We start from the raw sequence: 27,269 nt of genomic DNA on the forward strand, positions 1-27,269 counted from the left end.
CTCTGCTTCTTCTGGAACCCCTATAATTTGAATGTTGGTATATTTAATGCTGTCCCAGGAATGTCTGAGACTGTCCTCAATTCTTTTCATTCTTTTTTCTCTATTCTGTCCCTGGCAGCTATTTCCACCATTTTATCTTCCAGCTCACTTATCTGTTCTTCTGCCTCAGTTATTCTGCTATTGATTCCTTCTAGAGTGTGTTTCTTTTCAATTATTATGTTGCTCATCACTGTTTGTTTGTTCTTTAGTTCTCCTAGTTCCTGTTAAATGTTTCTTGTATTTTCTCCATTCTGTTTCTGAGATTTTGGATCATCTTTATCATTACTCTGAATTCTTTTTCAGATAGGTTGCCTATTTCTCTTCATTTATTTGGTCTTGTAAGTTTTTACCTTACTCCTTTGTCTGTAAGATAATTTTTTGTCATTTCCTTTTTTTTTCTTCTGTTGGGTTGGGCTGTATTCTTGTCTTACTGGTTGTTTGGCCTGTGGCCTCCAGCACTGGAGTTTGCAAGCAGTTGGATAGAGCCAGGTCTTGGTGCTGAGATGAGCACCTCCAGGAGGCCTCACTCCAATTAATATTCCCTGGGTCTGAGGTTCTCTGTTATTCCAGCTTTTTGGACTCAGAGCTCCCATCACAGGAGATCGGGCCTGACCTCCGGGCTGGGAACCAAAATCCTTCAAGCTGCATGGCGTAGCAAAAAAAAAAACAAAAGGAGCAGTACATATCAAAGAATAAAGAAAATATATTAGGAAAAATAAAAATATATTTGAAACAACTGCAACATGGTAAAATAAAACGACAACAGAAAAAAAAAAGTGGGGGAACAAGCCAAAAGGAGAGAACAATAACAGAGTATAAAGAATAAAATAAAATTAGAAAAATAAAAGATTTATTAGGAAAAATAAAAATATAAGTGAATCAACAAGGTAAAACAGAACCCCAATCTAAAAGAGAAAAAAAAAAACCTTGGCTATTGGGGCAGTGTTTAGGTGGGGGTGGAACTTAAGCAGGGGTGGGATTCTGTGTGTGGCAGGACTTAGGTGGGTGGGGGGTGACCTTTGAGTGTGTGGCAGGGCCTCTGCTTAGTACCTATACAGAAGGGGAGAGGCAGTACATGGAAAGGAGGACCTCTGGAGTGTGGAGTTCTGGAGTTTGGAGTTAGGGCCCTGAGTGAGGGTGTGTGGCTGGGGTTTAGGCCCAGCATTGGAGGGAGTCTCCAAGTGTAGTGGTAGGGCCTTGGGTGGGGGTGTAGGGGCGGGGCCTGGGCTCTGCACTGCAGGAGGGAGACTCCGAGGGCAGAGGATTAGGCCCAGGAGCCCATCAGGCTCCCTGGTGCCTAAGTAGACAGGGAAAGTGCCGGCCGCATTCCCTTCCATTCCTCTGCACACCACCACCACTGTCTCCCCCAGGGTCTCCCCTGTCCCCGCTGGACCCCTAACCGTGGGTGAGTTCTGCTGGTTGTAGGAACTCCTCCTCCCCCAGCCACCCCTCAGGGGTGCTAGTGCTGGAGGTCCGGCCTTTACTTTTGCTCCCCCTTCCCTCCCTCCCACTCCCTCAGGACCCATGCACGGCTGGAGGGGGCCTCCGTGTGCAGAGGATCAGGCCTGGGATCTCAACAGGCTCCCAGGGGCCCTAGTGGGCAGGGGAATCCTGGCCATGCTCCCTTTTGATCCCCTGCCCTCCCAATGGTCCCCCAATTTACCCCTTCAGACGTGGGATCCCTTCCTCTCCCCCAGCTGCCCTGCAGGGGCGCCAGTCCCATCCTGCCTCCACTTCTCCTCCCCCTTCACTCCCCCCACACCCTACCTGGTCGCTGGGGGTTCCTCCTGTCCCCTTAGGTGTCCGTGGTCCCCCACTGGTGCCTGGTAGGTGCCCTAGTTGTGTGGAGATGCAAATTCCGCATCCTCCTAGTCTGCCACCTTGACTCCAACCCCAGTAATAATTTTAAAATATTATAATTTAATAACATTTCCAGTATCAGTTAAGATTTCTGATGTGTTTTGAGGAACAATATATGATTCAGCTGGATGAGTGTTCTGCTAGTGTTCTAGGGAACTGAAGGGGTATCCAAGCCATATTGAAGCAACATTTCCATGATTTAACCAGAACAGCTCCTCTTTCATCTGTTCTGTTCATTACATTTCACCTATGGTTTTATTTCTAAGAGGATTCATTGTTAAATATAAATGTATTGAAGCCAGTGAACTAGATAAATAGCATGACCTCTTAGTTTCCTAAATCCACCAAATAAGTGTGGTGCATGCCCATACATTTTTACCAGCATTGTGTGGGAATATCTGTTTTGGTAGGTTAGCTCCTATTTCAAGCTGTACTACATTTTCAGGTGAGTACAAAACACATAAATTCTATCTATTTTTGGATCTACTTTATGAATAATAATAATGACTTTATAACTGGAATAGAACACTGAGCCACTTGTACAATTTAATTACCAACAGCATAATATGAAAAAATATATATAATCATACTCTAGAATATAGCATGGTTCAGTATGCTGGCTCTAAAACTTATTTCAGTAGTTGTTAGGTGACTAATATGAAAGCAGATTTCCTTTATTGCCTATGATGTAGTGGTAGCTTGATCTAGTAGAAAAAGTGCTGCACTGGAATCCAGGAAATTAAATTTTTAAATCTGGCTTTCCCAGTAGTAAGTGTGAGACTTTGGGCTAGTCAGAAAATCACTCTGAACTTCAGTTATGTCATCTCTCTAAAACAAAATAAAACAAAACAAACAAAAAACAGGTAAAAATAACATATACTTTCTTTTTTCCTAGAGTTGTTGTGTGTTCTAAAAGTGACATGAATAAGATCCCTAGTAAACTGTGGAAATACTATATAAATGTAATATGAGATTCAATATAATAGAATTAAGATCTGGCCTTCAAAAACAAATTTATCCACTTAGAAAATGATGTCACTTTGAATAGTTACTTACCTCTCTAAGTCTTTCATAAAATTTTTAAAATTACCTACTTTATCTGTTTATTGGGAGTTATATTAGAAAATGCATGTAAAGTTGTTTACATGGAAGTAGGTATATGGTAAGTGTTCAATGGTTACATCTATCATTATTATTTATTATTATATTGTTAGTGAGAATACAGTGTTCCAAAAATTGCTGGCCAACGTGTAGGCTAATGATAAAAATTTCCTTGATGGTGTTTAACTAGAAGAATTCCAGTAATGATATACCCTTAATGTTTTCAAAATTGTCCTTGGAACATTGGCTCCCAAAAAGATTCAGGAGTCTGGAAAGTACATCAATTCCACTCATAAAATAACGAAGACAAGCCATATATAACCCACAAAAATCACAACTTTTTTGAACTCATTATACAGGGTAGCCTTCAAAGCAAAGAATATTACTGGGGAAAAAGAAAGTAATTGTATAATTATAAAGTAGTCAATACATCAATATGACATAACAATCATAAATATTTATGTACCTAATTAAAGTGCTTTGAAACACATTTAATGAAAAAATTTTAATACGTAAAGAAGCAATAGACAAATGTATAAGTATAGTTAGGTATTTCAACACCTTACATTCAATAATTGGTCGTATGTGCAGAAAACCAGTTAATGATATAGAGTGATGTAGATGACTTGAGCAATACTGTTAACCAACTTTATGGATCTAATTGATATTTATTAAACATTCCTCATAACAACAGCAGAATACACATTTTTCTCATGTACCCATTAAACTTTTACCAACTATATTCTGGGCTAGGAAAACATCCTAATGAAATGAAAAGAATTCAAATCATACAAAGTATGTTTTTAGACCAAAATGGAATTATATTATAAATGAATAACAGAAAGCTACCTGGAAAATCTTCAAATATTTGATAACTAAATAACACACTTCTCAGGAACTGTGGGTCGAACCAGAAATCAGTAGGGAAATTGAAAAGTATTTTGAACTTGATGAAAATGAAAATACAGATTAAAATTTGTGGAATGGACCTCAAGCAGTATTTGGAAATTTAAAGCATTAAGATGTCTAGATTTGAAATAAGGAAAGTTCTCAAAAACCATGACCTCAACTTCTACTGTAGGAAACTAGACAAAGAAAAAGAAATGAAAACCAAAGTATGCAGAAGAAAGGAAATAATAAAGATCAGAGAGGAAACCAATAAAAGGAAAAACTGAAAAACAGAAGGAATTAGAGAAAATGAATTCAGAAGGTGGGTCTTCAAGAATTCTAAAAACAAGGCAATGCAGGAAGAATTTGAAGCCTCTGTTTCACTGAGAGTAGCCATAGCAAAAACAAAACCCAAATGGAGCTTAACATTTTACTTAATTGACTCAGACCCTAAAGGCTAACAAGAGAAGAGACATACCTATTTCCAAGCATAACTACTTTATACCTCAGGTTTTACTGTCCTATTGAAGATGTCCATCTCTCAAACAAAAATTGCAAGACACATAGAGAAGGAATGGAATTGCTGCATTGTTGGGTATGAAGATGTTCAACTTCACAAGGTAGTGCCAAGTTGTTTCCAAACTGGATGTACAAATTATTCTCACATTGTTGATGTATAAGAGTTCTTAAACAACCAGTGATTCAAAGAATAAATCACAGGGGAAATTAGAAAATAACTTGAAACAAAAGAAAGCAAAAAACACAGTGTACCAAAACTCATAGGATAAAGCAAAAGCATTGCTAAACGACAAATTTAAAGTTTTAAACAAATCAAAAAGCAATATTATCAACAACCTAACTTTACATATTAAGGAACTAGAAAAAGAACAACAAAGAAGGAAGGAATTAATAAAGATTAGAGTGGAGATAAATAAAATAGAGAATTGGTAAACAGTAGAGAAAATCAGTAAAACCAAAAGTTAGTTCTTTGAGATCAACAAAATTGACAAACCAGTAGCTAGACTAAGAAAAAAAGTGAGGACTTCCCTGGCAGTCCAGTGCTTAAGACTCCGTGCTTCCACTGCAGGGGGCATGGGTTCGATCCCTCGTTGGGGAACTAAGATCTCATATAAGAGCTCATATGCCTTTCAGCGTAGCCAAAAAAAAAAAAAAAAAAAAAAAAAAGCACTCAAATTACCGAAGTCAGAAATGAAAGTGGAAACATTACTATTGGCAAAGAAATAACAAGGATTATTAGAGTACTGTGAACAAACATATAACAACAAATTGGATAGCCTGTATAAAATGGACAAATTCCTAGAAACATATAATTTTCCAAGATTGAATAATGAAGAAATAGACAATCTGAATAGACCTATAACTAGTAAGGAGATTCAATCAGGTTTCCGTAATCAGAAACCTCCCAACAAAGAAAAGTCCTGGACTAGATGACTTCAGTGATGAGTTCTGCTAACATTTAAAGAAGAATTAACACCAGTCCTTCTCTAACTCTCCCAAAAAATTGAAGAGAGGGGAATACTTTCTAGCTCATTTTATGAGACCAGCATTACCCTGATACCAAAGCCAAAGATATTACAACAAAAAAAGTGTCTACAGACCAATATCCTCTTTGACGGATATTGATGCAAAAATCTTCAACAAAATACTAGCAAACTGAATTCAGCAGTATATTAAAAGAGTTATACAATCTGACCAATGAAATTTATTCCTGGAATGTAAGTATGATTTAACATATGTTAAATAGCTAGATCTAATGAACATATCAGTAACCTGAATATCCAAAAGCTGTAGGATACGTTTTCTTTTCAAACATACCAAAACATGTATAAAAATTCGCTGTACCATTTTGCTACTCAGTTTCCTGTGGAGGTATATATGGTGTGGACATTAGGTTGAATTGTATTAGTCAAAGACATGTTCTACAACTTTCTGTTTGGGTATTTCATCACACATGTTAAGTGTAGATCATGTAACTGAAACATGCCAACTTTCTCTACTAGTAAATTGTATATTATCTCATTTAATTCTCACACAACCCTAAGTCTTAGAACCACTGCCCATTATATAAATGATCAAGAATTGTTAACATTATCATTATTATTTCTGCTACCATCTCCTTCCATAAACTTATTACACAAGCATGAAAGCTGTTTTGGGAGTTAGGAGACCTAGATTGTGGTCTGGCTTTCAGTTACTTAACTGTGTATAACCTTAAATAATTCTCTTAATCTTTCTGAGCATCAATGCAGTCACTAAAATAGAGGGGCTTAACCTAGGTGATATCTAACTTCCAGTTTAGGTCTAAGATTCTATGCATTTATGAATCCCAGCTCATATGGCATGCTAATTTCGTAGAAAACTACCACTAAATTTGATCATTTTTTATGTTTATTACCAGAATCTATTAATGCCAGCTTATGCTTCTACTGTTGACATCATAAATGAATTTGGACTCTAATTCATCTTTATTGCTTTATTTAATTCATGGATTTGTACTTTAATTTATCTCTTCATTGCTTAATAGAGCAAGAATTCAAGGTGCTACCTTAGGATTTTAATATTGACATAATTATTATCTACAGATTTCTTCCTTCTTATGACATTCTACTTACTTTGTTTTTAGTATAGTTCTCATGTCACAATTTTACTAGTTCTGGCTATGGCTGTCTCATTCCAGTAATTGCTTTGATTTTATACTGAGTTACTGATCATGAAAAATTTGGAATGGTTATAGAATAATAGCAGGCAACTATGTCATTGATTGCCTTGTGCATGCCAACTACTATTCAAGAAGCTTCATTAATTCATCAAATGTTGGTGTGCTTTCAATGTGCCAGGCACCATGCTGAGGGCTTGAAATACAAAGTCAAACAAAACATAATCCTTGTCCCTATTTAATTTTAAGATAATACTTTAAGGTATGTGTATATTATCTATATTTGGCAGATAAGGAAACTAGGACTTAATTAACTTGCCTGGGATAGTGCTGCTAATGAATAATGGAGCCAGCATTCAAATTCAGGTCTGCATGATGCCAAAAACCCATGCTCATCCCACTATAGCAACTGATCTGCCCTTTAAGAAGATAGAGTTACTGACATTATGTAAACAGATTCTAATTTTAAATTGTAACATTAATGCTTCTAATTCCATGTGTGTTTTATTTTTTAAGCCTGACAGAGAAAGTCAAGATTCCTTGTTTGATAGAATTTCAGAAAGTTATGTGTCACTTTTCATGAGCATACCTCTAAGTCGAAAGGATGCATTCTTTCAGGTAAATATAGAAATTAATTATGCTAATTATTTTTATAGCAAGTGAAATATAAAAATAGTTATTTTATTTAAACACATATGAGAACATATTTTGTTACTTTGCAAGCAAAATTGCCTAAAGTAGAGTAAATAATGATAATATTTTAAAAGTCATGCCCCTCCACCCCAGAATATTATATTCTACTGACTAAAAGCCTTACAGAATCTCCTCAGTGTGGTATATGTATTTGTTTGCTTATTAATAATTTGAAAACTATTGACTTGTTCTATGTATAGTCTTGGTATTTTACTTACAAAATTATTTTACTTTATAAAGTATCTTGATCTAAGAGGACTTAACTTCTTGTGCTATGCCTAAGTACTAAGCACCTGTTACAGTAAAGAACAATGGACAAATTTATGAATCAAATGTTTTACTATGTCTGTTATAGTAAAATAATTTGGTTAAAATAATTTATGTTCTTGAGTAGTGTGAAATGAAGACATGTAGGAATTTCACGGAGTGTTTTAAAATGTAAACATCTAGCGTTTCAAAGCAGAAGCCACATTCAAATACTTTGTTGTACAGACATCTGTAATTCAGAAATACAGAAGTATTTTTGAGTCAATGTTTTCATGGGTAAAACCTAAAATAAAAATAAATGTCTTTCATGATGAAAACATAAACTTAAATTGCCAAATATTTATGCTCAATCTTGATCTATCTCACAAACATATACATACAGTATCGTAGAAGGAAATCACTAGTGGACTGGGCATAAGGGACTTGGCTTCACATCTGGAATCTGCTCGTAATTACCCAGGTGATCTTCGCAAGACATTCAGTCTCTCAGTTCCACAGCTGGTTGTCCATCAGATGAAGAGGTTGATCCATGATTCATAAATTGTTTATAGAACACTAATGTTCTGAAAGATAGACTAAGATTTTCTCTGCTAATATTAAATTTATTTTTCTTATTTGCAGGAAAATAATAGTTAATGATTAGGATTTTTGATCATTAAAATTGTCTAGAGATGACAAAACCAGCTGATTCTCCTATCCATATGCTTTCACCTAGTCTATCCCTTTGTGGTGTTTCTAGCCTATACACATGGCTCGATGAAATCAAGCATGCTTTAACACAGGGCTCTTAAGAAAAGAATAAAAGACCTATTTAATGTGAACAAAGGAGGTAGTGGCACCATTGCATATCCCTTATTCTGTAATTTCTAGTCTTACATTTATGGTCCAAATGTTCTCCCTTGGGATGGATGTGCCTTTTGATAGATATTGTATTTATAATCCTTCTCAAATCATGACTTGATTTTTTTTCTAAGTTCCTATTTTCAGTGGCTTTTTCCAAGGAGAAATTAGAAGTTGTTTAACCAAGATTCAAAGCCTCACTTGAGAACAAATAACATGTACACCTTAATGATTTGACCCCTTGACCTTTGTTCAGTCATTTTATAATGTTCCCTCTCCCTGTCTCAATACTTGAGAACCACGCCACCTCCCTACAGGTCTATTACCTCCACAGCTCTATAAGTAGAAATGGAGCCTCAACTCTCATTGACCAATTTCTATTACTTTTAGCTCATTCAGATAAGAAGGTGTTTTGTTACTATTGGCTCATCTGATTTATCTTACCACAGAAAGAGAAAACTATTAATATTTAAGAATCAAAAAATTAGCTTCAGGTCTCACTATTCAGTACAAGTTAACTGAATCTGAACATATTTAGTATAGCTTTTGCTTCAGTTTCTTCCAATGTCATACAATGATATTCCTTCAGAAATTTTCCCAACACCATTTGACACTTGATCTCTTTTTCCCCTAATCTCCTGAAGGTGAGATATTCACAGAAAACTTTTAAAAGTTCCTCTTACTTACCTTGTTCAACTTTTAAATTTTGATTATTAGTGTGATTTTATATACCACAATTATAATATGTGATTTTTCTGGTAGTAAAAATGTTCATGGTTTATTCAGTAAAATTAAATATATCAGTATATTAAAGCATTCTTCCCTCTCCTCTACTCCCCTACCCAAAAAAACTTATGGAGGTCTTCAAAGAATACCATCCATACCAGCAGATTTTAGCACGACTGGATTAGGTGGCTATATTAGTTTCCTATTGCTGGTGTAAAAATTATCACAAAGTTAGTGGCTTAAAACAGCAGAAATTCATTGTCTTACAGTTATATAGGTCAGAAGTCCAAAATGAGTCTTAGAGGACTAAAATCAAGGTCTCAACAGGGCTAGTTTCTTTAAGAGGCCCTAGGGGAGAAGCCATTCCTTGCCTCTTCTAATTTCTGGTGTCTGCCAGCCTTCCAAAATAGCAGATAAAATATTTTAAATCTTTACTCTAAAAATCTGGTATCTTCCTGTGTTTAGTCAGTCCCCAAAAGAAGCTTAGTAGTCAAGCGACTTTAAGTCTAATATAATACTGATAGTACCATCTATTTGTATGATACAAATATAAAATCGGATCATGATTTTACAGTTGTGGTTATAATATATTAACTCACCTAAACAGGCTTCAATTATTTAAAAACATGCTCTTTATTTTCACCACACACTCAAAGTGATAATTGTGTGACGTGATAGAGGTGTTAGCTAATGCCATGGTGGTAATCATATTACAGTAAACAAATGTATCAACATGTTGTACACCTTAAACTCACATAGTATTACATATCAAATATATTTCAATTAATATATATAATATGCTTTTTATTATAATGACCTGAAAGACAGTGTTCTTTTTCTGAAAGAGGGTATCAATAGCAAGGTTAAATGAAGTAAACGTAGAATCATTAGAGTATCTTATCTTAATTGTAACTTCATCCTTTATCCAAATTAAATTTTTTTGCCAAAATGCTAACAAATAGCCAAATTGACTGACTTTATTTTCAACTCTTCTTTGTTCATAGTCCTCAGTTAGAAATACAAAGAAGTACTAAATGGCCAAAAGCAAGCTATAAGAAAAAAGGGACACGTATATTTCACAAATTTAGTAATTTCTTTGATAGTTGAGATATGTTATATGAAATATGGAATTATTTTAATATGACTCTGTTTTTGGTAGGTGTATCCTGATTGTTTGGCACAAGCTATCTATGCAACATTCCAGGAAGCATTTCCAGAATCCACTGATTTCTTTAATGATGAATTTAAAGAAGATCTAGGGAATAACATTTTTCTCTGGTTGTCAGGTACGAATATCATTAAGTATTGATCATTATTGTGGAACCTAAAACTTTTGAATTGCGGTGTTTTGTTTACTCCACTCAAAAAAAATTTGTAGTTCTTTGCCTTACAAAACATAGCATATTGATGTCTGTGTTTCAAAATAATAATGATTATTTATTTTATTCTGAAAATTCTGTTATACTAAAATTAATCAGTTGTTTACTTTAGAAAGCCAAATAATTTTACAGGCAGTGGAATTATTGTAGAAACCCAAATTGCCACAGAGAGAAAACCGTACCGTAGATATTTTACATTTGTAAGAGAAATATTTTAAGCTGCTTTTGGAACACTGCTGGCATTTTTATAGCAAATAATATTGGGTAAATTCTAGAGCTAATTGAGTTCCTTGTAGAACATAAAATCATTAAGGAAAACTTATTTTTTGAATCATGGTGTGTGTGTGTGTGTGTGTGTGTAGGAGTGGTACAACTCAAAGGCTGAAGGGAAGTAAGGTTCCATCCTAGAGTACTTAGCTAGAGATTTAGGCACTTGGGTTTAAAAGTAGGTATTGTTTCATATTCCTGGAAATACCTCCCCAATATTGTTTCCTAAGACTACTATACCATTATGGACTACCAGAAGCTATTGACTTTTCAAGTCCATCTTATAAATCTGTCCAAATTTTGACTAATTTTTTAAAACTGTTTTGTGTCAATTCTTAGTAACCAAACCATTTCTTTAAGAAAATGTTTCATATTTTAAGGAGGGAGTCCTTGGGAGGTACATGCTAGAAAACAACCCTGAGGACCACCCACCTCCATCAGTACACATAGGACAGGAGTCTCCTAATTATAGAGAAAAATCCAACTAATTCAAATATAAGAAGCAAAAAGAGAATGAGCACAGCATTCATACAAAAATACTATAAGAAAAGAAATGTGAAGAACAGAACAACTTTCCTACAGACCTGTTGTAGAATGAATTGTATCCCCCAAAAATTCATATTGACTTCTGTATGAAATTTTATAAGTCACTGTCTTACTTAATCCTTTTATTCAAGTTAGTTTTGTCACTGATTGTCTCGGGTTTTCTATGCATATCATCTGCAAATATAGTTTTCATATTTCTTTTATAATTCTTATGCTTTTAACTAGTTTCTATAATGTAATTAAAGAAGAATGTATATAACATATTTAGATGAGCGATAGCAATGAGCTAGGAGATGTATAAGGAAAGGTTTTAAAGTCCTCTGGTAAATCCAGTGGGGGGTGTCTACTTTACGCTCTTCCTATGGGTCTTCAAAGCATTCCATAGGCAAACTGCCTGAAGTAAAGGCAAGAACACTAATATAAATACCTTATCCTATTTAAATATCAGAATGAATAGTTTTAGCTGAAGTAAACAAAAATTTTCTTGTTCAGGAAGTTTTATAGGCTATGACTGGTAGAATTAATCTGAAGGTTGAAAATTCAGCAATTTCTATTATTCTATTTTCCAGTTTACTAATTCTTTCTTCTGTCCCCTCCATTCTGCTGTTAAGCTCATTCTTGATTTTTTTAAAAATTTGGTTATTGTACATTTCAGTTATAAAAGTTACATTTGGTTCTTTTTTATATCTTCTGTTTCTTCACTGAGACTTTGTTCTTTCATTTGTTTCAAGTGTGTTCATTATTGTTTAAGCATTTTTATTATAACTGCTTGAAAAATCCTTGTGATTCTAAAATCTGTGTCATCTAGATGCTGGCAGTTGTCTTTTCTCATTCAAGTTGAATTTCCTAGTTTTTTATATGACAGTTAAAACCTGGACATTTTGGGTATTGTAAGACTGAATCTTATCTAAATTTTGTGTTTCAACAGGCCTCCTCTGACACTGCTCTAGTTGGGGGAGAAGGGCACTGTCAGGTGGGGAATAAAAGTCCAGGTTACCCACTTGGTCTCTTTTGACATAGTGGTGCGAGGAGGGTTTGTTACCGCTCCCAGCAGACCTCTACTGATACCACCCTGGCTTTTAGGGGCAGGGATGCCTTGTTACTGCTCCCCAAGTGGCTTCCACTGACACTATAAGGGGGAGGGTAGCCTTGTTATATCTGGGCAGTGGTCACAGTCTCCACTAGGCCTCCTCTGACACCACTTTCCATAGGGAGAGGAAAGTGCACCTCATTCCAGTCCTGTGGGAATAAAAGTCTTCTGTCTCTGCTCTGCCTCCTCTGATACTACCCTAGTGAGAGTGGAAGCTGAGGCTCTCCAACCACCCTTTTCGGGCAGTGGTGGGTTTGGAGCAGCAGATTTTCCTGTTGTGTTTGCCTGGAGCAAGCAGTTATTGTCTAAAAGTTTTCTGTCCTACTAGGCAGCCCTTTTCCTGGTCCTTTGGCTAGAGAGAGGAGGGTTTTCTTGAGACTTCTTTTATCTTTGCCTGTTACCATTTCTGGATTCTGGTTTCTCTAGCACCCAGAAATATGAGTCAAAAAGAAAACCCAAGGACTTCACTGTTGTGTTGTACCTTGGGTCCTGAGGTTCCTAGTTAGTCTGCCTTCTTGTCTCCACCTTCTAGAGTCTTCTAATGTGTGTTTATAAACACATCCACTGAAACTGGTGTTATTTCATATTGGGTTACCTGAGAATACCTTATGAGAAGGTAATATTCATCAGAGACTCAAAGGAAGTGAGAGAATGAACTATGTCGATATCTGGAATGGAAACTTTTTAGGTAGAAGGAACAGCATATGAAAAGGCCATGATGCAGGTAGAAGATTAGCATATTTGCAATACAGCAAGGAAACCAATGTAGCTGAGGTAGAATGAGAAAGGAATTGAAAAGTAGAAAGATGAGGTCAGAGATATGTCTGTAGGTTAGGGCATCTCATAATTTATAGGCAGTTACAAGGACTCTTTCATTTTGAGTGAAATGGAAAAGCACTAGATGATTTTGAGCAAATAACACTTGTAACCTAAAATATGTTTATAAGGGATCACTCTAGCTTTTGGGAGAACAAGAGACCATAGAGGGGACAAGGGAGGAATAAGGAATGCAGTTGGAGATATTGCAGTAATAGAAGTGAGACATGGTGATTGGTTAGAACAGGTTGGTTAAAGGATGAGGAGCTGGCAAGTTATATTAGATAAGTCTGCTGGCAGAGTCCATTGGATTTATTGATATATAGAAGTTGAAAGTGGAACAAATAAAAGAGTCAGGGATGATGCCAAGAATTTTAGCCTGAGCAAATAGACAACTACTGAAATGGTGAAGACTGCAAGAGAAGGTTGTGGTGGTAGGGTTTTATGGAATCAGGATTTAAGTTTGAGATGTAATATTCGTCAACATTTGCATTTTTTATAACAAAATCTCAAATTTTTAGTGATTATTTTAAAGTGTAACAAGGAGATGACTGTGCCCTAAATGGTGTCTACACTATAGGAGAATTACAAGAAAGAAATAGTAAACACTAAAAGCATTTGAAAGCAAAGGAAGAAAAAGTACAGTGATAATTAAGGTAATCTTCATAGCCTGACTCAAGAATATAAGTAGACATTGAAGGAACAGCAGAACTATGCTAGATGAATGGATGCTGGACTCAGACATGGGCAAGAATCTAGACATGACAAGTGGTCTCCATTTGTACCTATAGAAAGAGGGTTAAATCCACAGCAAAGTCAACAGCAAGCTGAGCAAGAGAAATCCACATTTTACATAAAAAATCCCACTTAAGCCTCAAAAATCCTTATTATAACAATATGCTATTATTCCTTTACAAAAGGGAAAACCAAGGTTAAGAGAATTTGTCCACAGTTACTACTAAGTAACGAACCAGGATTTCAACTTAAGCCTGTCAGACTCCAGTGTCTGAACTCCTATGAGTAATGGAATATTGCCCCCTGAGGTGAATAAAATAAAAACACCGGTATTTAATTTATGAAAAACTGTTGCAGAGAAGGAAAAGGGAAATTTTTCTGAAGACTTAGAGGAAGCAAGCCCTCCCTAATCCTCCCAGTGTTTCCCAGCAACTACTTGGGCTTTATTAGTCATATGCTAAAACACGTACTTGATTAACACCCTAGGATTCACAAAAGGTGGAATGATCTCCACCTTTTTTGGTGGAGATAGTTTTTATTATAAAACCATCTACACAGGCACAAAATTGATCTATCTTTAGTAAACTTCATTGCTCACTTCTAGTCTGAATACGGCTGTTTATGAATGCATATCCTTCCAACATAGGCTAGTCATCCCTGTTGAACACTTGTTTCAATACTTCTCTGTGGGCTACTTCACCTTAGTAGAAAACATTTCTGTAGCAAAAGGATCATCTATTGTTTCCTCACCTATTAACTTCACATCAGGCAGAAAAAATGGTTTAAAGTGGAGGGTAGGTGTGGCTAAAATGGGAAACTCGAGGAATCCTTGTGATGGAACCGTTCCATATCCTGACTATATCATTGTCTATATCCTGGTTGTGATACCATATTATAGTTTTACAAGGTATTAGTTACCATCGTGGGAAACTAAATAGAGGGTATGGGGATCTCTCTGTATTATTTCTTGCAAGTGCATGTAAATGTACACTTATCTCAAACAGAGTTAAAAAAATTCAAACCTGCATTTTCTTAAGATAAAAGGCAGCCATGCTGGTGGGAGTGTACAATCAATATCTAATAAAGCTGAACATATGCGAGTTTGGACCAGCATATCTATGACTCCCAGGTACATAACCTACAGAAATGTACATATTTCTGTACACCAAAAGCACAAAATGTTCTTAGCACTATTTATATAATAATCAAAACAAACTGTCCAAATGCCCATCAATAATATGAAATTTAGATAAACCGTGGAATATTCATATAATGAAATACTACCAGCAATGAGAATGAACACACTAGAATTATATACAATAGTATGAACAAATCACAGAAACAAGGTTGAGGGGGGAAAAATGCCCAGACACAAAAGAGTATATCCTGTTTGAGTCCACTGATACAAAGTTCAAAATCTGGCAAAACTAAGCTATAATTTTAGAAGTCAAGATAATGTTTATTCTTGGGAATTGGTCCTGGCTAGAAAGGAGGGCACCTGGAGTGCTGAATATTTTGTTTCTGGGGGCTGGTAACATGGACACCATATATTAAATTTGTGAAGATTCATTGAACTGTACATGATTGTTCATTTTAATTTTTATTCATTGATAAAAATTTAAGTTGAAAACAAAGGCAGTAGTGGTAGCTGCACTAGAGCCTCTATGGTTTATTTAATCATGAATATGTACAGATTTCTCTTGCAATGCATTTCTCACATTGCATACCTATCAAGAGTCACATGTTTTCTGAGTCTATGCTCATAAACGACCTTTTCAACTTTTAGTAAGATTTTTATCTCTCAGTTGTGATTATTTTGGCTAGAGCACTTGTTGAAAGAATTTTATAAGACATGTTTTTCTTATTTCTTTGTTGAGATGTTTATAGCATAGATCTAAAATACTTGATTCAATTTCTCCTCCTTAATAAAAAAAAATTCCTTTTTATCAGGATGAAGTAATCACTTTATTAGGTTATTTACATTATATTCAGTTTGATTTCTTACATTGTCATTTGGCTTTCATTTTTGGTTCGTTTTTCACAAACAAAATTTTTGTTACCAGAGCTCCTTATACACAATTCTTAGAGCACCAGAGACTGTATTAGTTTCCTATTGCTACTATAGCAAATTACTACTTAGTTTAAAACAACATAAATGTGTTATAGTTCTGGAAATCAGAAGTCCAAAATAAGTTTCACTAGGCTAAAATGAAGATGTTTGGCAGGGCTGTGTTCTTCTAGAGGTTCTAGGGGAGAATCTGTTTCTTTGCAACTTTTCTGAAGCTGTTTCCATTCTTTGCCTCATGGCCCTCTTTCATTATCAAAGCCAGCAATGGATAGTCAGTCTTTCTCATATTGCATCACTCTGATACTGACTCCTCTACCTTCCGTTTCCATATTTAAGGACCCTTCTGATTACATTGGGCTCACCTGGACAAGCCCACATACCCTATTTTAAGGTTAGCCAATTTACAAACTTAATTCCATCTGCCCCCTTCATTCCCCTTTGCCATGTAACATAACATATTCACAATTTGGGAAGATTAGGATATGGAAGACTTTGGAGGCTACTTCTCTAGAGACACATTAAGATTTTGTACGATTGGCTAGATTTTGGCACAAGTCTTATGACTGAATCCCACATGGCAGCCTTACAATGAGCAAGATTAAAATTTGTGCCATGACTTCTGGCTTCTGCTTAGGATGTAGAAAACTAAAATTATATTACCTCTACCCTTCCACCAAAAAACACTGGACTGTCTGGAAATTCAAAACTTTCCTTGAACCCATCAGAGATTGCAGAGCAGTCAACCCCAAATCTAAAGAAAGGGGCCTCCAAGGAGAGACCAGATGCAAGCACTTGCTCTTCGGGGGCAGATGCAGCCAGATACCATGAAAGCCAGTAAGAAGAATTCAACAACAAAATTTTTTTTTTTTTGTCTGCGCCACGTGGTTTGCAGGATCTCAGTTCCCCGACCAGGGATTGAACCCCAGCCCCCTGAAGTGGAAGCACGGAGTCCCAACCGCTCGACCACCAGGGAATTCCCTTAGCCAAAATTTTTAATGAATTGCTTAAAGCTGAGTATGGTCTAGTGTGAGAATATAGAACCCTTAGTAGCTACATAAAAGAAGGGAGAAGTTGCCCTCTCTTGCAAGCTTCTCTCCACACATCTTACAAGAAATACTGAGGGTGGAATAACAGTCTTGAGAAAGCCTGGGGGAATGTAATAGAAGCACTGCAAAAAAGGCATAAAGCCTTGCCTTGACCCTTCTATCTCCTCTATGTTAACAACAACAACAAGCTTTAAGCCACAGCAGGAGGAGGGGGAAAGGTTGTGGGGAGGAAGAGCAGCAAATGCAGTTGCCCTTAGGGAAGAAGTGGAGACACAGCTCACCTGGGAAACAGAAAACTACCTCTATCCCAGAGGCCAGGAATACATACTGGGCCAAGAACAAGTTTGCTACAGCTGGGGCAAGGCTGGATTACTGAGAAGACCCTATCCCAAGACCCAGGAACAAAACCCAACGCTGATGCTGATTCAGAACAGAGAATACCTACCACTACCAGGCTAACAAACATCAACTGACAGGTAACAGCAGTCTACTGCTGGGAGAGGGGCACAAGTGTGGAAAAGACCATTTCTGAGAAGACACAAAAGATCTAAAACTGAGAGTGGAGCAGATGCTGATGTGGAAGTAAACTAAGAGAAAACGAAAACCTCTGGCAAGGCAGTTTACATCGTAAGAGGAATTTGAAGCATGTAGAGTACTAAAGGTAATCATAGTAACAACAAAACCCAAACACAGCCCAACTCTCAGTTCCCTTCCAGATTGACTTAATTACCCATGCTTAAGACCAAACAAAAAGCCCATTTCAAGGCCTGAAAACTATTTACCTCATCTTTGCTGCATTACACAATATGTCTGACTTTCAACAAAAATTATGAAGTCTACAAAAAAGCAATGGAAAAAATAGACACACTATCAAGAGACAAATCATCAGAACCAGTTTTAGATATGACACAGATATTAGAATATCAGACAGGAAATTTTAAGTAACTATGATTAATATAGTAAATGCTCTAGTGGAAAAGATGGATAGATAACATGTATGATCAGATATGTAATTTGAGCAAGACATGGAAACTATAGGAAAGAAGACAACATAGGCCAATGGAACAAAATTGAGAGCCCAGAAATAAACCCTCACAAACACACTCAAGTAATATTTGACAAGAGAGCCAAGAATACTCAATGGGAAAAGGATAGTCTCTTCAATAAATGGTGTTGGGAAAACTGGATCATCACAGGTAGAATAATGAAATTGGACTCCTATCTTATGCCACTCACAAAAATTAACTTGAAATGGAGTAAAGAACTGAAGCCATAAAACTCTTAAGAAGAAAACATAGTGGTAAATCTCCTTGACATATGTATTCACAACAATTTTTTGGATATGGTATCAAAAGCACAAGCAACAAAAGCAAAAATTAGTAAGTGGGACAACATCAAACTAAAGAGCTTCTGCATAGTAGAAAACAACAAAATGAAAAGACAACTTATGGAATATATTTGCAAATTATATCTGATAAGAGGTTAATATCCAAAAGATAAAAGGAACTCAGTTCAACAGCAAAAAGGAAACAATCTGATTTTAAAAATAGGCAGAGGAACCAAACAGACATTTTTCCAAAGAAGACATACAGATGTCCAACAGGTACATGAAAGGATGTTCAACATCACTAATCACCAGGGAAATGCTAGTAAAAACCATAATGATATATCACCTCACACCTGTTAGAATGGCCATTATCAAAGCGACTACAAATAACAAATGTTGGCAAGGATGTAGAGAAAAGAGAACCCTTGTGCACTGTTGGTGGGAATGTAAATTGGTGCAGCTACTATGGAAAACAGTATGGAAGTCCCTCAAAAAACTGAAAATAGAACTCCCGTGTGATTCAGCAATCCCACTTCTAGCAGGTAGACTGAATCTTTCCCCTGATCTCCTGCCAGGCTGTAGTGTGGAGTGAGGGGCACTGGGCACTTGCCCCTTCAAACTGGGAAGTGTGATGAGGTGGCAGCCATCAGTGCAAGTCTCTCTCTGCTCTGATTGTTGGCAAGCCAGCACACACGCACTCCTTACAATTAGAGTCTAGGCTTCTCCAGCTCTTCTGTCTCAGTGGATTTCCCAACAGGCATGGGGGCTCCCCAGGGCAAGGGTCCACCTTTGTGGACCTTTCTCTTCCTTACAGACCCCTCCAGGGGTGCTGGTTCCAACCCGATGCCTTTCCCCCCCAAGTCTACCCAGTTACATGGAGATCTTCCTTGCAGTTTTGGTTTTATAGGAGATATTCTGCCGGTTTCCAATTAGTTTTCTTTGAGTAATCTTCCACATGTAGATGGTTTTTTTGTTTTTTTGTTTTGTTTTTTGTTTTTTTTGCGGTACGCGGGCCTCTCACTGCTATGGCCTCTCCCGCTGCGGAGCACAGGCTCCGGACGCACAGGCTCAGTGGCCATGGCCCACGGGCCCAGCCTCTCCGCGGCATGTGGGATCCTCCCGGACCGGGGCATGAACCCGTGTCCCCTGCATCGGCAGGCGGACTCTCAACCACTGCGCCACCAGGGAAGCCCCTAGATGTATTTTTGATGTGTTTGTGAGAGCAAGTGAGCTCCATGTCTTCCTACTCTGACATTGATCCCCCTCTCAATAAAAAAAAACTGTCTTTTAATCTCCTGATCTGTTAGCCTTACTATACCCCAGATTTTCCACAAATACACTATATATTTTAAAACATAGACAATCTATGGAGGAACATTCAAACGAATCACACTTCAGGCTTCTGAATATTTTATCTAGTGGCAACTAATGTGAAATAGGCAATAACCAAATCTAAAAACACTTAGAAAATTCCAATTTGATATCAAAATATAGCAAATAATCCTCATTGAATACTCACTGCTGAGAAAATACTGGCTATGTTTATGAATATATCAATGGGTATTAATAATGATGATAATATTAGCTCATATTTCCCATTTACTGAACACATTAACATATACTGTCTCAACCATCAGAATAAACATATGGAGTATGCAAAGGAATTTATATTGTTCTCATTTTTATTGCTGAGGATATAAATGTTTAGTGTGGTTAAATCAATTATTCAACCCTGTACAGTTTTTGGAACAAAAATGGAACTTTTTAAATGGAATTTATTTTTATTTCTTTTAGGGTACTATAACTGATTCATAAACATTATTTTAAAAATAATAGGAAATACAGATAGGGAAATTTTGAAAACAATAATCACCTATGCTGAGAGGAAATCATGTTAATGTTTAAGCTATAGTCACACATATGTATATGGTAAAATTGTCCTTCACATAAAAACATGTTATGATTGCCTTTATATGTTAACAAATACTTACAAGGTAACTTTTAATGGATACTTCATGATCCACTGTATGGATGTACTGTTGCTGGATATTTAGGTCCTTTCCAAGTTTTCACAATATTAATCTCCCCTTATGTCCATTTATGAACTTAGCTTATGTCTGTGAGTCAGAAAGGTATATATCAAGCTTATCTCTTTTCTAATTCTGTCTTATGTGATAAGATATTAACATTTCTATGTAGAGATTTCCTCTTTTGAAACTTGAGACTGACAGTCCTCACAGGACTGTTGTGAGAATGAAATGTATAATGCTCCTAAAAAGGCTTTGACAAAAGATATTTTTAAACTCCTAATTTCTTTGGCTAAATATACATATTTGTATCAACAGGTTTAAAACCTAAAAAAGACTTTTGGACCCACTGGAAGCTGAACGAACTCTCCACAACAACCATTCATGGTAGCAAGAAAACACCTTCAGAATCTATAAAGGACAGGATTGCAAGAAGTCAAGGACGCATATCAACTTGTAAGTAAATTTATTATATACTTCTGATTGAAATAGCCAAAATCAAGTGTATCATTATTTTTTTGTCAAAATTTTCTAATGATTTATTTTCTGGTGAGGGTCTTAAAATAACATTTGATTTATAGATGGCTATTATAGTAATTTGAATATTGCTTTATATTTTAGTTTTTCATTAAAAAAATAGCATGTGCTTAAGTCCTTTTCTCATTTGCATGTTACTGTGTTTTTATATTGATCTGCGGGAACTTCTCAGGTTTGTAAGAACACTACAAATATTCTTAATTTTTAGCTGTATTGCTCTCTGGTTAATAATGTGTTTTACCAATAGATAAGTTTAAAGTTTTTATTCAGTAAATTTAAATAATGTCTTTTGTAGTTTCAGTTTTATGGCATGTTTGTCAGGACTTACTTACCTAATATTATGAAAAAAAGAATCTACCTGTTCTTTTTTTCTAGTACTTTTTTATTTCCATGTTTTATTCAACTCTTTAATCCACTTGGGGTTTATTTTGTTATAAAGGAAGGTAGTTGTAGTCCAGTATTTTGTTTTTTTCCAAATGCTTACTTATTAAATAGTCTGCTTACAGACTACTTGAAATAGCAATTCACATAGATATATTTTTGTATTCTCTTCTACCTCCCAAATTCCTGTACCAGGACGAAACTTCTCAGTAACTCTACATTAATTAGCACTTTAGGGCAAGTTTATTTTCCTCTAATTTATACTATATTTCAATACTAAACATAGGTCTGGTGCTCAGGCCTCATTTCTGACCAATTAAATAAGAATGTGAGGCTCAGTATTTTTTAAAGCTACCCAGATGATTTCAATGTGCAGGCAAAGTTAAGAACCACTAGTGTAGAGGGAAATACCTTTCCATCATACTTCTTGATATAGGCCAGGGCAAGGAGGGACTAACCTACTCAACCTACTCTTCTGAAAGCGGCTCGTCAGTTAATTTCTGATTCCAAAATTGTTTAATTAGTTAATTACTGCTCTTCTGATTAGTACTTTGATTCTTCTCCACTCTTATCCCCATAGATGTCATCCTGTCTGATTTCTATCTTTTAGTAGTTATGTGAAATTTCTTATTTGCTAATGTCACCCTGGTTTTTACAGAGCTTCATGCATATTTGTAATTTTGGATGGAAAGAGACATAATCCACTGTCTTGACCCAATCTTATCTCTCTTTGTTTCTCAGTCTCACATGTGAATAACAACTTGGCTGAGTATAAAATTAAGGAGGTTGGGGGAGCTTTCTATTTTTTTTTTTCATTTTAACTTACAGAAAAGTGTTGAGAATAGTATAAGGAACTCCCATATATCCTTTATCCACCAAATGTTTGAATTTATCCTATTTGTTTTATTGTGTTCTCTCTCCCTCTTTTATATAAACATTTAAAGCTATAAATTTCTCTAATTCCTGTTTCAGCTACATTCTGCAAATTTTGATATATTTTCGTTATCATTTAATCCAAAATATTTTCTAATATCCAGTATAATTTCTGTTTTGACCTATGGATTATTTAGAGATGTATTATTTAATTTTTAAATACTTAGGGCTTTTCTAGATACCTTAAAATTACTGATTTCTAGGGCTTCCCTGGTGGCATAGTGGTTGAGAGTCCGCCTGCCATTGCAGGGGACACAGGTTTGTGCCCCGGTCTGGGAGGATCCCACATGCCGCGGAGCGCCTGGGCCCGTGAGCCATGGCCGCTGGGCCTGCGCGTCCGGAGCCTGTGCTCCGCAATGGGAGAGGCCACAACAGTGAGAGGCCCGTGTACCGCAAAAAAAAAAAAAAAAAAAAATTACTGATTTCCAATTTTAAATATACTGTGGTCTGAGAATATACTCTACAATCTTTTGAAGTGTATTGAGACTTGTTTTATGGTACAGTACATGGTCTATCTTGGTGAACATTCAATGTGCACATGAGAAGAATGTGTATTCTGCAATTATTTTGTAAATTTCAATTAGATCAAGGTGGTTGATAGTGATATTCAGATCTTCAATATCAAGATTCAACAAACTACAGCCTGTGGACCAAATCTGGCCTGCAGCCTATTTTTTATACATCCTATGAGCTAAGAATGAGTTTTACATTTTTAAGGGTTGTTAAAAAAAAAAAAACAAAAAAAAAAAAACAATAAAGAATATACCACAGAGGGACTTTCCTGGTGGCACAGTTGTTAAGAATCTGCCTGCCAGTGCAGGAGACACGGGTTCAAGCCCTGGTCCGGGAAGATACCACATGCTGCAGAGCAACTAAGCCCAGGCGCCACAACTACTGAGCCTGCGCTCTAGAACCCGTGCTCCACAACAAGAGAAGCCACTGCAGTGAGAAGCCTATTCACTGCAACAAAGAGTAGCCCCCGCTTGCCACAACCAGAGAAAGCCGGCGCACAGTAACAAAGACCCACCGCAGCCCAAAATAAATAAATTTAAAAATATATATATACCACAGAGATCACATGTGGCCCACAAAGCCTAAAATATTGGACTATCTGACCCTTAATAGAAAAAGTGTGCTAACTCTCGTTCTGTATCTTTATGATATTTAATTATTCTATTAATTACTGAGAAGGGGGTGTTAAAATCTCCCACTGCAATTGTGGAATTATCTATTTCTCCCCTTAATTCTGCTGATTTTTGCTTTATGCATTTTTAAGTTACTGGGCACATACACAATTGCTATGTTTTCCCTTTAATCATTATGAAATATTTCTTCATATCTATGATAATTCTCCTAGGGGAATTATCGATCTAATTATGAGTTCTATTTTGTCAGATATTAATATAGCCACTTGAGCTTTCTTATGCTTGTGGTTTGCATAGTGTATCTTTTCCCATCATTTTACTTATAACCTCTTTGTTTTTTCTTGTTTAAAGGTTGTCTTGCAAACAACCTATAGTTGAATCTTGGTTTTTTATTTAGTCTTACAATTTCTTCCTTTTGATTGGAGTGATTACTTCATTTACATTCAGCATAACTATTGACATGATTAGGGTTGTTTTTACCATGTTCCTGTTTGTTTTCAGTTTTATCTCACCTGTTTTTTGTTCTTCAATTCCCCTTCCCTATCTTCATTTGGTTAAGCAAATACTTTTAGTATTCCATTTTAATTCTTCTACTGGCTGTTTGCCTGTACCTTCTTGAATTTTTTGCAATTGCCTTAGTGATTTCAAAATGCATCCTTAAATTATTAAAATACTACTTAAAGTTAATGTTGTCCTACTTTACTAAAAATGTAGGAACTTGGAGACGGATAGCTACACATACTCCCCTTTGTCCTTTGTGCTGTTGTCATATATATTAGAAGATCTACATGAATAATGGTCTCACATTATACAGTGTTAGGATTTTTGCTTCAAATAACTACATGGTTTATTTCAGCTTTATTGAGGTCTAATTGATGTACAATAAACCACACACATTTAGAATATAAAATTTCACAATTGGACATATGTATAAACTCATAAAACTGTCACAACCTTCAAGATAGGAAACATATCCACCATTCCAGAAAGTTTCTCAGACTTTTTTGTAGTTCCTCCCTCTTTCTCAATCCCCAGGCAATTACTCATGTGATTTTTGTCACTACAGGTTAGTTTGCATTTTCTAGAATTTCATGTAAATGGAATCATAGAGTATGTGCTATCTTTTGTCTGGCATTTTCAACTCTGCATAAGTATCTTGAGATTCATTCATCTTGATATATGTATGAATAGTTTGTTCCCCTGTATTGCTGAGTAATAGTCCATGGTAAGGACATACAACAATTTGTTTATCCATTCACATGTTGGTAGACATTTGCATTGTTTCCAGTATTTAGCTATTATAAATAAAGCTGCTATGAATATTCATGTACAAGTCTTTGTGTAAACATAGGATTTCATTTATCTTTGGTAAGCATCTAGTAGTGGAAGGCTGAGTAGTATGGTAAGTGTATTATAACATTTTAAGAAATTGCCAAATTTATCCAAAATTTTACATTCCTATCAGTATACAAGTTATAGTTTACTTCCTCGCTAAGACTTTGTACAGTCTTTTTAATTTTAGCCATTCTTGTGGGTTATGTACCAGTATTTAGTTAGGTTTTATTTTAATTTCTCTAACGACTAATTATGATGAGCTCTTTTCATGTGCTTATTTGCCATCTGTATATCTTCTTTGCTGAAGTGTCTGTTTCAATCTTTTCACTATTTTTATTGGGGTTGTTTGTCTTATTTTAATGCTGTTATAACAGTTCTTTATATATTCTAGACACAAATCCTTTAACAGGTATATATTTTACAAATATTCTTTTCTAGTCTGTAGTTGCCTTTTCATTTTATAATAGTGTCCTTTGAAAGGCAAAAGTTTATAATATGGTAAAATCAAATTTATCATTTTTTCCAATAGGGTATGTGCTTTTTTGTGTCATATTCAAGAATTTTTTTGTGAACCCAATTTCACCAAGATTTTCTCCCATGTTTTCTTCTAGAAATTTTATAGTATATAATTTTATAGCTTAGAATTGTAGCTCCTATTATACACTTAGGTCTCTAATTCATTTTGAGTAATTTTTGAAAATTATGTGAAGTAAGCAGTGAGGATCATTTCTTTGCATATTATTCTAGCACCATATGTTGAAAAGATTATCCTTTGCCCATTGAATTATCTTGGAACCTTTGTCAAAAAAACATTTGATCATATGTGTATTGCTCTATGCATGTACTCTGAATTCTGTTTCACTAATGCCAATACCAAACTACCTTGATAATCGTAATTTTATAACATGTCTTGGAGTCAGGTACTATAAGTCCTCCAACTTTGTTCTTCTTTTAAAAAATTATTTTGGCTATCTAGATTCTTTTCATTTCTATATAATTTTTTAACTGCTTATCAGTATTTAAAGTATATACTCTGGAATTTTCATTGGAATTAGGTTGAATCTATCAACTGAAGAAGCATTGACATCTTAACAATATTGATATTCCAATCCATGAACATAGAATATTTCCACATTTATTTAGGACTTCTTTCTATCTCAGCAATATTTTCTAGTTTTTTCTTTATAGATGCTGCACATATCTCTCAAATAATATTGCATATGGTGTTTTTAATTTCAATTTCTGATTGTTCACTGGTAATATATAAAAAATACTATAGAAAAATACTTTTGTGTTGATCTTAATATCCTACAATCTTACTAAACTTGCTTATTAGTTCTAGTAGCCTTTTTAGATTTCTTAGGATTTTTTCTTCATGGATACTCATGTCATCTGAGAATAAAGAGCATTTTACTTTATTTTCAATCTATATGCCTTTTATTTATTTTACTTGCCTATGGCTAGGATCTTTAAGAAGATGTTGACTAAAAGTGGTGAGAGTAGACATGCGTGCCTCATTCCTGATCTTAGAGGGAAAATGTTAGGTTACTTACCTTTAAATAGATTTTGGCTGAAGGCTTTTATAGATATCTTTTATCAGGTTGAGGTAGTTTCATTCCCTTCCTAGTTTGCTGAGAGGTTTTTGTTGTTGTTTGTTTTTTAACAAATAGATGTAGAATTTTAGCATTTGTTGAGATGAACATATTGTTTTTCTATTTTAGTCTTTTAATACAGTGAATTACATTGATTGATTTTTCAAGTGTTACCTAACCTTGCATTCCTGGGAAGAATCCCATTTGGCAATTGTGTATTAACCTTTTCATGTATACTACTGAATTCAGTTTGCTAAAATTTTGTTTTCTTTTCCTGTACTGTCCTGTCACATTTTAGTAATAAGTGTAATGTTCACCCCTCTTCTCTTTTCTAAGGGTTGGTGTAAACTTGGTATTTGTTCTTCTTTACGTATTTGGTAGAATTCACCAATGAAGCCATCTGGGTCTAGAAATTCCTCTGTGGTAAGGTTTTTGACTAAAAATTCATTTCTCTGATAGATATGGTGCTATTCAAATGATCAGTTCCTTCTTGAGTAAACTGTAGTTTTGTGTAAATTTTTATTTTATTCCATTAAATATTTTTGAGTTTTATCTGAGATGTGATCTAGTTATTCAGATATATTTTGGTCTACTTGGGGCTTTATTTTAAGCTTCATTAGGTGGAGCCAGAGAACTCTTTTGTTTAGGCCTTAACATGCTTCCCCTACTGAGGCAGTACCCTTCTTAGTATTCTACCCCATGCTCTGTGTGTAACAGATTTCCCATCTGGCTGTCTGGAACATGAGCTTTCTGTGAGCCCCAAGCATTGTTCTGCCCGCTCCTTCCTGTGTTTTTTTTTTTTTTAAACCAAGCTCAGGCAAAAATTCAAGGATAACCTTCTGAAGAGCTCCAGAATGCTCTCTGTGTGCATCTGTCTCCTCTATATTATGCTGACCTGTGAATTTTAGCTTGCCTTGACCTTCCTGAATGCTAAATTTTATTTTTCAACTCAGT

At 35.6% G+C, this 27,269-nt stretch overlaps 1 protein-coding gene across 2 annotated transcripts in view; it reads left to right on the forward strand.

The window, feature by feature from the left end:
* FAM227B (family with sequence similarity 227 member B) overlaps positions 1–27,269 on the forward strand; it is a 262,310-nt gene that overhangs the window by 47,808 nt on the left and 187,233 nt on the right. For both annotated transcript variants that reach the window (XM_033408437.2, XM_033408436.2), the window contains exons 8-10: positions 7,082–7,183; positions 10,251–10,377; positions 20,711–20,848. In XM_033408437.2, coding sequence (XP_033264328.1) covers positions 7,082–7,183; positions 10,251–10,377; positions 20,711–20,848 — 367 coding nt within the window. The remainder of the gene's footprint in view (positions 1–7,081; positions 7,184–10,250; positions 10,378–20,710; positions 20,849–27,269) is intronic.

Source organism: Orcinus orca, chromosome 2 (genome assembly GCF_937001465.1).
Source record: "Orcinus orca chromosome 2, mOrcOrc1.1, whole genome shotgun sequence".
NCBI classification, from domain to species: Eukaryota; Metazoa; Chordata; class Mammalia; order Artiodactyla; family Delphinidae; genus Orcinus; species Orcinus orca.